Source organism: Lycorma delicatula, chromosome 3, assembly GCF_047948215.1.
Source record: "Lycorma delicatula isolate Av1 chromosome 3, ASM4794821v1, whole genome shotgun sequence".
NCBI classification, from domain to species: Eukaryota; Metazoa; Arthropoda; class Insecta; order Hemiptera; family Fulgoridae; genus Lycorma; species Lycorma delicatula.
In genome coordinates, this window is record NC_134457.1 from 190955900 (window position 1) to 190970525 (window position 14626).

At 30.8% G+C, this 14626-nt stretch overlaps 1 protein-coding gene across 1 annotated transcript in view; it reads right to left on the bottom strand.

The window, feature by feature from the left end:
• Nucleotides 1-14626, bottom strand: part of LOC142321058 (lachesin-like) — a 438367-nt gene that overhangs the window by 37880 nt on the left and 385861 nt on the right. Inside the window, exon 7 of the mRNA XM_075359063.1 lies at nucleotides 5807-5869. Within this exon, the coding sequence (XP_075215178.1) occupies nucleotides 5807-5869 (63 nt within the window). The remainder of the gene's footprint in view (nucleotides 1-5806; nucleotides 5870-14626) is intronic.

Genomic DNA, 14626 nt, shown 5'->3' on the forward strand with positions numbered 1-14626 from the left:
AAAAAAAATAATAAAAAAAATTTAAAAGTTACAGAAATATTTTATGAGTAAATAAAATTGCGTCGAATATGTAAATAAATAATAACGTTGTACGAGTATATGCTGAATATTATTTTAATGGAAACGAAAAATTCATTTTTTATCATTACTATTTCTTTTTAATAAAAACAAAAATATTCAAAAAATAATTAAGCTATAGCTTTTAAGTATTAAATATAGTGAGGATAGGTTTCATAAACAGATTAAAAATATAAATACGGTAAAAAAATATAAAAAAAGACTGCAACACCATGATATTGTATTAAGTTATACAAAAAGTACATATCCCTAATTTCAAAGGATTAAATGAATGCATTTTTAATGAATTACATTTCCTGACCTATTTTTCATGTTTTATTTAAAATATTTCTTCATCGCATTTTTGTATATTTGTTTTTATTTTAAAAACTCAGTGTAATATGAATACACTACTGAAATTACAGATTACATACAACAAACCAATTTAAAGTGTATGATTTAATTTTAATAATGTATTTAAAAATAACGCCGGACTATTTTACATACGAATGTAATATAGAAGTTTAACTGTAATATCTGAATGGTATAATAAAACGTTACGGAAAATTCTTGTAATAGTTATTTTTTAATTAAGGAAAAATACCTCTTCATGAGTAGTAACGTAGTAGTTTCGTAAATAACAAGAATTAGGGTTTATTTATTATTTATATATTATTATTAAATATGCAGACGATTTAAATTTATAATTATGTAATGCAATATAAGTAAATTATAAACATATTGTTTCATACAGTTACAATCACATGAATATAATGGAGATATATCGTGAGAAAAATGATAATATTAATGAAATTATTTATTAAATACTGTTACTTATCATGAAAGTAATCGATATAGCACTATCGATAAAATAAACGACTTATTTAAGTTTTTTTTTTATTACGACACAGCAACTTTACAATCTGTTCACCAAGATAATTGAAAAATAAGTAAATAAAGTCTATTTGAATTAACATTAAGTAGTCACACACCAACCACTTGAAATTAAAACCCGGATTAGAAATGGTACACATTTTCTCAAAATGCGTACTTTCTTGTGTGATCGGCAGATCAGATTATATCTGCGGGCTAGAATGGTAAAATGTTACTGGTTCCCCGGGCTGCTATATGGAATGGAGACATGGACTTTGAAAAAACTACACATGAAAAAGCTGGCGGTCTTTGAAATGTGGTTCTGTAGAAGCATGCTAAGAATATCTTGGAAGGATAAGGTATCAAACATCAAGGTACTACAGAGTATGAATAAACAACTCGAGATTACGTCTACAGTACAAACGGGATCACATAACGACGGGAGAGAAGTTCGAGTTGCTATGTTCGAGAGGCGTAACGTTGGGAGGCGCAGAATTTCATGGCTGCGCAATCTGAGGGAATGGTTCAGCGCAATGTCCACTCAACTGTTCCGAAGGTGTCTACTCAAAGGTCAAAGTAGCGATGATGATTGCAAACCTCCTGAAAGGAGATGCCGGTTGAAGAAGAAGAAGTCACACACCTAGAGGCTGGTGACTTAACTTAAGAAACTTAACTTAGTGACTGACTTAACTTAAGAAATGAAACAGAAGAGCACTCCGTACAGCACTCCATATTATTAGGTGTCCATTTATGGTCTGTCATAAAGGCACCTAATTGAAAGGATAAAGCAAACCAGGAAATATTGTTCCTCACCAATCTTGAAAAAACTTATCGTGTTATTCAATAAATTGACCGCCAAATAATTCGGATACCGATCCAAACAATTTTGATAATGTAGGCTAATCAGAGAGATTTCCTGCCGAACGGTTCGGAACTTAAGATCATACATGAGGCTATTGCTTATGTACCAGAATATATCTAGTATACCTGGAAATAATCACGATTATCTGTGAAATTTTCCACGGTCCAGGAAAATGACCAATTCGGACAATAGTATTAAAAATCAAAGTAACCAAACGTATCGCATGCCGAGGTAGTACTTGGAGAACCCGACCGGTGATCAAATCATACCCCGGCGCCTTTGCTGGATGTAATTCATAGTTAATCCTATTAGAGACCTCGTGTACTGTAAAGCGCGTGATTGAAAAGGACATTTGGAATGGAAAACGCAAATAATCGGAGATTTCCCCGATCACCTCTTGATCTGTCTCTATGTCATTGGGCTGGAATACGATGGAAAAGAATTCAGCAAATAAGATCGCCTTCTCCTGAAAACCTTTCGCCTACGTTCCGTCAGTGTTACGGAGAGGAGGAATAGAATGCAGGAATCTCTTGAACGATTTTGCAGCTTTCCATAAAGTGTACCCAGAAGCCTGCCTATCAGAAATATTCTCACTGTAAGATTGAAACCAAGCTTTCTTAAATGCTTGAATTAACCTCTTTAGTTCTTGAGAAGCTCTGTTAAATCTTCACTTATTACTAGGGTAACGAGTTCTCTGCCATAAGCGTCGTAATCTCCGGCGTTCTTCTTTCTTTTCTCTGATCTTCATCAGAGAAAAGATACATATTTTGAGCTGGGGGAACAAAATCCTTATTTAATGAAATTTTGTTTGGACTCTTATTCGCATCCTAATCTGAAAATTTATAGTTCACTTCGAACTGAAGTTAGCTATCTCAAATATCGAGTTATAATTAAAATATTATCGAGTTATAATTAAAATCAATAAAAAAACTATCTAAAACCTAGTGTTACAACCGTCATGCCGCACTAACATTGGACTTCAAGAACGTATAATTTACGTAGCTGTATATCGATATACTTGAGAGAAATATTTCAAAAAGGAACGGTTATTTATAGAATTTAAGGAAGATAATTTATAAAAGAAAACATGAAAGAAAAATACGGAAGATGGATGCTTTATAAAAAAAAAAAACAATACAGACGTGTAAGAAAGGATAAAAAATGGATGTAATGTGATAAAAGTTCTTAATATTCTATTATGGAATAAAATAATTACGATATTAAAAATAGAATCTTCAGAATATTCGTACAAAATTGTTTTTTTTTTTTTACAGATATGAAGTATAGGATATAAATAAAAGATATTATGATACCAGCAACAGAAGTGGATTTTTACAAAAAAGTTCTATTAAAGATTTGTTGGGAATGATTTTATTCAGATGGGCATGTATAAGAATGAAAATAAAATTTACGTCTAAAAAAACAATTTGTATTGTTTTTATAACTAAATAAATACAAGAGGATAAATCCTAAAACGGTTTAGTGTGGATACGAACAAAGAAACTAAAGTTAGGACATTCTAATAATAACTGATAAACTGACATTTTTGAGGTAATGAAATCAACAAATTAATAATGTGGAGATAGATTTTTTTTTGGGATGTAAAAAACGTAGCAGGTTTAAAGTTCCTGAAAAATTTGAAGGTATCTTGGAAAAATACTTTGTATATTCATAAATTCTGTTATGAAAGAAAAATATGTTTTGTTTTAAATATAAAATGATTAAATTAACAGGGATCGGAGTCATGGTGAAAATTTGTTCGATCGGATTCATAAATGAAATAAGGTTTGGGTAGATTCAAATGATTAAAAAAGAACTTTACGATTTTGAAGGAGAAAAAATTTATTTGAGACTTAGAAAATTAGTTGACGCGTCATTTAATAGAATATGTCAAGGTTTTCATTAAACAGTCAGTTTGGTTCGATATGAGCACAACTGGTGATACAACACTTAAACCGATTTCTTACCAATCTTAATTCAAAATGAATCTGAATTCAAAATCTTAATTCAATCGTTTTCAAAATTCACATGTAACATTTTTGAAACATAAGAATCGAGACCTTCATACTGACGTGACGGATAACGTTAACTTTATTTTATTTTTTGAAGATCAATTGTATTTATATTTTTATTAAAAAAAAAAAATAAAACAAATAAAAAAAAAAATCAATTTAGTATAATTAATGCTAACCCACTAGGTTGGTCTAGTGGTGAACGCGTCTAGTCGTGAATTCCAGCGTTCAAGTCCTAGTAAAGCCAGTTATTTTTACACGGATTTGAATACTAGATCGTGGATACCGGTGTTCTTTGGTAGTTGCGTTTCAATTAACCACACATCTCACGAACTGAGAATGTACAAGACTACACTTCATTTACACTCATACATATCATCCTCATTCATCCTCTGAAGAATTATCTATACGGTAGTTACCGGAGGCTAAACAGGAACAATAAAGTATAATTAAATGCTGTGTGAACTAAATAATTATAATGTATAACACATCATTGTTCCTGAGGATGGATTAATAATCTGAAAGCGCTCGAACATTACTATTAAAGATCGTTGTAAGTGGAAACTATTATATAAATAATTTATATTAATACCAACGAGTCATGCTTGATGAAAAGAATCAAACTTAGCTAAAAGTACAAGACACTCATCTCTGGAGTACCACGATTATGCTTCAGATCTTCACACTGTCTCACATCTTACTCTCGTTACTGTCACTTTATCGCTGGCATAAACTATCACTTTATTATTATTATTATTATTATTATTATGTTTTACAGGAACATCTCGTTTCCATATATATGATTTAACATTTCTAAACATAATTCACAATGAACCATGACAAGTCACTGGATCGGTTATTTATTATACAATGGCGAACCAGTGCGGTTAAAGTTCAAAGTTTAATCTTAAAGAATAATCCTCCAACTGTAAATTTGAACGATCCGTTAAGAGTTTTACAATAAAACGAGTAGTAGTTGACCAAACTCTAACATCTCAATTGTTTAATAATCATTCGATATTAACGGATTAATAATTAACAACATGTGTTTGGTTATTATATTAAATGGGTTGATATATAAATCGTACAACCTCGTAGCATTATGTTTTAAGTTTTTTAAGTACATTATTTTTTTTATTTCGTTTTAATGAAAAAAAAAGTTATAGGGAAAGTTTTCATTATTATTATATTGAAAATAATTTTAAGTGCATCGACATCTACGGTCATTAGTAAACAGCAAGATTTTAATTTTAATGCTACCTATTTATTTTCACATTATTTTGATTAATTTTCTGTATTTTTAAATAGAGAAATTTACTTTATTTCGTGAAAATTATATAAATTTTAATAATAAACTGCATCCATCATTACTTAATTTATCGAACTTGGTAAATAAAATCAATTCCGCCGAATACAATTTTCAGCGATTGTTGCAATTTTATTTTTACTTCTTTAAATTTGTGAAATGGCTTAAGCTAACTTACTATTTTAGAGCAGTGAAAAAATTATTTATAAATTTACACATCTATGAAAGACATTTATTACATAACTTTATTCTTATTTTAATATATTTACGCTATTTGGTGTATGATAGGAAAAATAATGGCAGTAATGATTTTAGACTCCCGTTACAACTAGTCAAGGTGGAAAGAATACGGTGAATCAAGTGTGTATATGGTACGTCAACCGTACGACTCTAATTACTCCATCGGTCCCATCCTGATTTGAATCAGATGATTATGCAAACAACTGAATCTGAATAATAACTTTTCTGGTTTTTACATTATGACACATACTCGTACTCCGAGATCCTACTGCTTTAATATGAAAATCACCTTCTCAGAAATCTATTGTTTTGATATCCGTTGTTTTTTGCTTATTTTTTATTCTGATATATTTAAAATAAATTTATATATAATACAATAATATAATAATAATAATAACAAAAATAATATGTTGAACCAATAATATATATTAATATATAATAAATTTTATTACTTACTTATATTATTTCCTCCACTTATAACCTTTATTGGTTTTGGCGGAGATGAAGGCATAGGAATTTCTGAAAACCAAAAATTAGAAATAAATGAAATCATAATATATATTTATGTGTGTGTGTGTATATATAAGTATACATTTGCTTAGAGTACGACAATACTAGATTTAAGTTAGTACATAGTTTAATCATACTTGATTAAATTATATATAAGTGGTATAAAAATTTAATAATATTTTATATTATCTTTTACTAATAATACTATTCTTATTTTGTTACACATTTCTCTGTTCAAAGTAGCCTACATAATAATAACAACAATTTTGAAAAATTACTTGCATGAATTAGTTAAAATTAGAATAGTTTTTTTAATTCATCAATTGTAAAAATCTATTTTTAATAATTTTTATTTAATAGAAATAAATATCAGCATTATATATTGACTTATGTATCTAGAAATGTAACCCATTAGATTATTACTTTTTTTCGGGAAAAAAAGAAAAGAATTTGTAGTAAATGGTAAAGAGCTCTTCAGTTCTTACGAACGATTCAATGAAATGTTTTTCCTTACTAGGTTTTTACCATTAAAAGATATTCTGCTGAGTAGAAAATAAACTGTAGAAAACTCATTTAAGTTTTCAGTTTTAAGGCCGACATTAAAGAGATCTCTTAAATTACACTTGCTTCTCTCTTGTAAGAAAATCTTATACTATTTCCTCTATTGAAAATTAATTCTTCTAACAATACATTGATAATATACCGTATTACAGAACCGTGTGGTTTAACAGATAAAATTATTAAAGCTTGTGATAAAAGTAAAAATAACTGGAATATATTCTCTGTTAGTTGTTAGTAGATATACTTTGAAGTTCAGTAATAGATAAAGCTCTATAAATAACTTTCAGTTCCAATTTTAGCACAATCTTTCAAGTAAAATAATAATTTGTTCTTTATCTCTTTCTAATGTTGATTAAATTTGAATATCAAATTTGGTTTTAATGGGTAACTGTGATACAGCTTCGTTTGCAAAATACTATTAACCCTTCAACTGGGAAATTTCATCAAAATTTCATAATTCCTATTTATTTATGTATTTATTCAAAATGAAACAAAACTTTAATTATTCAACATCCATAATATTTTATAGATTTTAATGCTACCTATTTATTTTCACATTATTTTGATTAATTTTCTGTATTTTTAAATAGAGAAATTTACTTTATTTCGTGAAAATTATATAAATTTTAAACTTTACCTATAAAATGGACTGATAATGTTGTGGATGCTATAGTTTTTGACAAAAGAAAAGGAATTGAAATAACTATGAACAATCAAAACAAAAAAAAATTGGACTGATTATTTCTACCAATATAAGGATCAGGGAAGAAATGTTGGATGGGCTAGTGGCCTAAAGAAATGTAGAAAAAATTAAAAAATTAATTATTAATCTAAATTATTTATTATTAATCTAAATAAACAAATTTATGGATTATTTATAACAATTTTTAAATAAAATTTATGAACTATTTAAGGAAATGAAGTATAAAGTAACTAAAAGGAAGAAAGGACTGAGACAAACGAAGACAAATTAAGCAAATTCCTGCTGCATTGCCTACCAGCATATAATGAATGATTGTTATAAGTAAACGTTAATTGACAACGGGATTGAGTCGTAATTCTATACAATTTACAACGAAAATCATAATACCTGTTTACATAATAACATAAAAAGGAATGTAAATAACGAACTCTTCTACCTGTAAAAGAAATGAAGTCAAGGGTTCCGTTTGACATAATACTGTCGAGTATTGATTTATAAGAAATTCAGCGAAGTTTTGTTTGACACTCAACTAAAACTTGTTGTGAAATCCCGTTATAAATACATTAGTTAATCTTATTTGTGACTGTTTTTTCCATTCTATTATTTTTAATTTACATAATACTCCTGATGTGAAAATAGTAATATTACTGGCAATGATATATAATGTTAATTTGTTTTTATTTTATTTATTGTTATTTAATTTTTTTCATTATATTTCATGTAATTACTTTTAAGAACACCAAAATAACATTAATTTAATATATATACAATTTGTATAACTGTTAAAAAATACCTTTCCTACTTTAAATTAGAAACCCAGTTATCAAATCTAGTAAGACTTCCCCAAACGAACATTCTTATTATTATTCTCTCAATTATTCATTTCTATCAGATTTATTATTTCTAACTCTTACTTAGGCTAAGTTAATATAATTTATTCATTTCATGTTTGGGTGGTTTTATAGCAAATCCTATTTTTTCAATTATTAAAAAGTTTTTTCGCCATTTCGGGGTTTTACATTTAATTTTAAAAAAATTATACATATTTTATAAACCTTATACTAGCGTGTTTGAACCAACTTGGTAGCTTTCATCATAACTGCGTAAAGATTATTAAAAAAAAATAATTTCGGCAGCCGTTGTTAGGTAAACCCGACGACCGATTGCGGTCATTCTTGTATTTTAAATGCTTAATCCGAGTCCGAGTCCGAGTCTCAAACTCGAAATCTGAGACAAAAAATGTTCACACTCATACATACATACATACATACATACATACATACATACATACATACATACATACACATTGAATTTAATAACAAACTGTTGGTTGAAAATAATTAAATATTATGTATTTTGCGTTACTTATAAGTTATCTGTAAATTATATTCATCTGATTTTGTATAAAATACAACGGTTTTACGTCACATAATTTAAAATTATTTCATTATTACATCAAACTTTTTCTTGAAATTTTTTAGAAATAGTTGTCACTAGCTTTTATTTTAAACATCCATGGTAAAAACAATAACATGAAATAAAATATGGGTTTGTTTATTCGTTTATTATATAATTTAACACTAAAAAGTGTTTTTTAACGCTAAATAAATTTTTATTTCAGGCTAAATTATGTATGTTTATTTATGAGCAGATGTAACTATGGCTGGGCAGAAGGTAAGGTTAACCTATGAGATGACGCAGGTCATGGCTGCTTCAACAAGTATCTGTGGGATAGAAAGAGGAGGAGGTCGGATGGGTGTCTCTACTGCGGAGAGTGATACAGTGGAGCGCACGGTGTTCCACTGTGTCAGATGGGAGATGGATGATGGAGAGGAGAGAGGTGGAGCATATTACTGGTATGATCACCCCCAGATAACGTGGTGGAAACGATGTTGTTTAATCGGCGGAATTAGTAATATGGTCATTCGTATAATGAGAGCTAAGGCTAGGGAGGAAGTGGAAGATGAGGAGGACGATAGGGAGGACGTCGAAAACGGAGATTTGGGGTTTCTAGATTAGGGGTTGGGTGGATAGCCCCTATTAGGAGGCGTGGGATGCCGAGGTGTGTCACGGCCGATGAGTGAAAGGGGACTCCAGGGAATTTGTTAGGGGGTTAAAATGAAAAGACTAGAGTCCCGGGTGGAAGGTCCTCTAGGGGGACTTCTGCTTAGAGGCAAGGCATTATAAATGACCCAGTTCCGGCCGGGAGGGTGGTACGCCGTGCTGGAAACGGCATAGCCGGGTCCAGCATGGTCACTCGGGAGGTTAGAGGCAAAGGCATCCTTGGGATCGAGTAGTGCTTCGCCGGTCTAGGTCCGGTCCCAAGGGGAAGGGGATGAAAAAAATAAAGATATAACTATGGCTGTGTAATTTGTATTTATTTTTAATTATTAATAAATTTTCTGCGGAATTTATTAAAAAACCTTTATATGGAATAATATTTTATAATTTTTAGATTAAAAAGGTTTAGAATAATTTCGAATCAAACTTTAACGTTTATGATTGACCAATATTTTATTAAAAAGTTTTGTTTTTACAAAATAAAATTTTGTACTTAACTACAGAGTGTTTCATGAGGAACGTAAAAACTTTCAGGACATGTTCTACTAGTGAAAATAAATAAGAAAGTTTATATAGACATACGTTTGGAGACGTTTCATTAGAAAGTGTCGATCGGCGCCTTCAATAAAATTAAGCCAGACTGTAATTTTTGGGAGCCAAATTAAGGGGTAAAATTTAGTGATTTTACATGAAATCTGACTAGAAGAATTGAAAAAACAAAATAAATCCAGAACTGTATTTTCAGTAGTTTTTGAAAAATCTGCGGTAAAAGACAAATGATTGGGGGTCGAAAAAATGAATGAAAAGCAAATAGGTTTTCTGCTAAGCAGGGGAGGAATGTCGATCTACTATCGGGAAAGCGTGTAGTTTAGTAAAAGTAGAATGCAGTGTTTTGACGTGAAGAATGCTTTCGGGTCGATTCCATGGAAACATATTAATGCGGCCATGGTTGAAAAGGGAATTAGCCCGTACTTGAGAAGGCAAGTAGAGGAATACCTCAAAAGTTGCAGCTGTAAAGTCAAGGCGCAAGAGCAAGAGATATCTTTTAGTATGAGCGCCGGAATACCGCAGAGCTCAGTCCTTGGACCACTTTTATGGGTCACTGCCTTTGATGGTGTGCTTCGGCTAATATTTCCTGAGGGTGTACAAATTATAGCATACGCAGATGATCTGGCAATCCTTGTGCAGGCCAGAACGATCGATGAAGTTAAAAACAAGGCAAACGCTGCATTAGAGACAGTTGGTAGATGGCTCATTGATAGGGGATTGCAGCTTTCGATTGAAAAATGTAAATACATTAAAATCACTGGAAAACGTGTATTGCAGCCAGTAGATATACAAATTGGAGACTATAATATTGAGGAAGTAACAGTATTAAAATATCTTGGAGTCATCTTACAGGAAAACTGCAGATTTACTGAGCAGGTACTAAGTGTCTGTCAGAGTACGGAGAAACTGACTAAATGCCTAAATATAATTTTGTCAAAGCAGAGCGCTCCTCGGGCATCAAAAAGAAGAGTTTTAGCGACAACCGTAGTGTCAACAATGATGTATGCCGTGCCGGCATGGAGTTGTGCTCTCACTATTAGCAGAAATAGAGACAGGTTGAAGAGAGCACACAGGGGGATGCTACTGGGAGTAGTATCTGCCTATAGAACTGTTTATAACGAGGCCCTCTGTGTGCTCTCGGGAATGTTACCGATTGACCTTATCGCCAGATATAAGACTGACAGGTTTTTAGGGAGAGCAGAAAATGAAGTCAGGGAAAACATACATAGAATCTGGCAGGAGAGATGGGCGGAGGCTGGAGTGGCTGGATGGACAAGAACCTTAATTCCAGAATTAACAGGATGGATAAACAGGCGACATGGAGAAACTGACTATTGGATCACCCAGTTCCTGACGGGACATGGGTGTTTCAATGGTTCTCTCCATAAGGTGGGAAGAAGGAATGAACCCACGTGCATGTACTGCGAACAGGAGGATGATTCTGAGCATACGTTTTTAGTATGTAACAAATGGATAAGACTAAGACACGACGCGGATATTCATGGAAAAACGCCGAAGGAAACCATGGATTCCATGCTCAGCAGTAAGGAGAACTGGAGGAAGGTCGCTGATTATATAAAGACAGTACTAAAACAGAAGAATGAAGATGAAAGAAGTATGGGTTTCTAGTATGTTAGGTTGGGTGGACAGCCTCAGCGGTGAGAGCCAGCATGCTTAGGTGTGCTGGTTTCAATGATCCGCTGAGGACTCCTTGGGGTGTGCTGCAGGGACAAGAGAGTATTATGAAAGATCCGGGGGTCACATCACGACTTGTAGGTATGATGTGGTTCCATAGAGGACATAATAGAGAATAAAAAATCTCAAAAGAGCCACCGGTAGGCCTGACCTGCCATGCCGGTATATAGCCGGTAGGCGGGGAGGGCCTATTAGAGTAACGGACACTCCCCTGGGTGGCGTAATACCATCAAGTCGGTCCGGCCCAGGGGAGTAGAGAAAAAAAAAAGAAAAGAATGCAGTGTTTACATTGCATTTTACTGCAACTATACAATCCCTTTAAAAATCAAGTTTTTTAAACCTGATTTTTAAAGCGGCCAGGGATAAAGTGGCAACTGTTTTCAAAGTTTCCAGGTGTTTTAATGGAAATTCTTTCCTTTAGTTATATTGACACATATTAGGCTCCAGATATCTCAACAGTAGAAACAATATTTTTTCACAATCTTTAACAACTTACTGTACACATCAACTCCATTCCAATTGCCTTCCAATATTTTGTAACATTGTTCATCCTCCTTTTAAGCGGTACGTAGCTTCAACAAAATCAACTCTAGTCTTTCCAATAAATAATTGCCTATTGATAAAAATGCTACTGCAATTTGTTTTTTTTTTGAAGACCAATAAAATAGAAAAAAAATTACAATAATGTTTGCTACATAAAATTTACGTAAAACTGATCTCAGGGCTGCGCCGTGTACTTATCAAGAAGTCTTCAATAATCGCCTAATTATAAACCCAGATGAAACACTTTTCACTTTTCCTCTTCAATGTACATTCATAATGATATTTGTGCTAATCACAGAAGGTACATAAGAACTTTTATGAATTTCGTTGATACCATCCCAGTGGGTCGAAGTAAGTCCCTAAACAGAGAGTGTACTCTTACCATGCAGAATATAATCATCTGAAGGAGTCCTAAACTTATATAATTATACAATGCAATAGGAAACATTTGTTTAAAAGAAAATCAGTTTCTCGGAGAAAGAGTGCGAATATACTTTGTTGATAACAGGTAAATGTGAATTTTCTTGCGAATTTAAAACCTAAGATACCCGTTTAACTAGGTTAAAAAAAGTATTTTTTGAAATTTTCTTATGATAACAGGAATTTCTATATGCAGAATGCAAAATGCAAACATTTAAATATAATTTTTCAAAGCCAAAAATGCACTAATTATGAAAAATAGCTTACTTTATGAAACCGGTATCTAAAAAATGGCCAGCTACACTAAGAATTCATTTTTAATTATTAAAATTGATGATTAATCTATTCTACTAAATATTAATTTCATAAATTAATAACAAAATTAAAATTTGATATTACAATCTTTTAACAGCCGTAAATATCAATACAGTTTGTTAAGTTTTTGTAGACAAGCAGAATTTCTATTGATTTTGAAGAATAGTCACAAATACTATAATGTTAGCTACTGTTGGTGCCCCTTATTTTGAAATTATCAGAAGCAGTAGGGGCTCAAAATTAATTTTATTTTGAAAAATATCATAATTTTAAATTATTCTGGAGCCACCAATTTCCACAGATCGCATGAAATTCAGCTAGGATTTTGAATCATAGATGAAAAAATATTATAGGGCTATTTCCAACTACATATAATTATTCTAGCTGAAATTGATGAGAAACTACAACTTCAGTCTGACTTGTTTATAAACAAAAGTCCGTAGAATTTATAACAGGCAAGAAATACGTTTAATGTTCTTATAAAAAAATTAATTCAAATTGTAAATCTTTCAAAATAGAAGATTTATTTTCCTTGAGAGAAAAACGTTGTACTCTAGACCGTATAAAAAAAGCAGTAGTAGTCGCAATATAAGGCTGCAATATGTCAATTATAGCTCTTAAATCTTCAGAATTTTATTGAGTTTGGACCGTTTTTTTAGGTAAAATATGTAGCTAAAAACGGTTTTTGGAATTTTTTGCAAATATCGACATGAAAGTATTATTACTGTTATAAAAATTGTTAAAATTAGTTGGTTAGAACATCAACAATATAAGTCTTTAAGAGGACTTAGCGTTTAATCTTTATAAATGTACGAGCAGTTAAAAAGTTTTTGTGTAGCTGATGTTAAGCATTAATAGTAACTTTTATTGTATTATTTCAAGTCAAAACAAATTCCCAAAAAATGATCTTGTTGGTTTGAATGGGGAAACACAGAAATTTTTAGTAGAGTATTTCGTATATCTTAAAAAAAGAAGTAATATTAAATAATCTATTCACTTGATAGTTTATTAGAAAAAAAAGATACAATCAAAAATTAACTACTCGCATAAAGATGAAGATGTTATAAAAGTAAGCAAAATATAAAATACTTTGCGCATGAACAAAAATAAATGAAAATGTAGCAAATATGAATACAAATATACTTTATTCTTTCTTCAGATAGACTTTATAATAAAATGAAATAAAATAAAAGTACGGTACGGTATATACTGAATTCTTAAAAGGAAAAATCTTTTAAGAATGTTAGTTTCTTTGATATGTTATTTTGCATTCTTTGAAAATAACAAACGATATCAGAAAATATAGTGAATTCTTTTTATATAAAAATCAAACACACAGAAATAAATAAATATAGATCAATTTAGTTATCTTTTTTTTTCAGATTAATTTACTTTATTTTTTATAGTTTTGTAACCAGACTACATTACAAACGGCATGTGTGGATACCGTATTCATTCTTATATATACGGTAACAACACTCTTGTTCACGTTTTGCTGCTTTCAGAACACTAAATCTGTTACTAACATACCACTGTAATTACTTATTTAATCTAGCTAGCGATCATATTTGTTTTCTTTTACTTTGAGCCACAAATAATACTAATTACAACTCGAGTTTTTATCTGTTAGAATTTCCTAATCTGAAAGGGTATAGGAATTGATTTCATATAGACAAAAGAATGTGGGTTACCTTTGTTGTAAGCGATTATTTCAGTAAACATTAGTTAACAATTTATTCTACTTTTTTTAAGTAAAAATTCACTGTTATGCTACGGTTAGAGTTTTTTTTTTTTTTATTTACTTTCACAAACTTTCAAACGGAAGATTATATAATTACAATGAGGATTATTGTTTTTATAATTATTTTAAAAATTTCTCCCTTCAAGCTATGTATTTTATGTACAATATCTTAATAAAC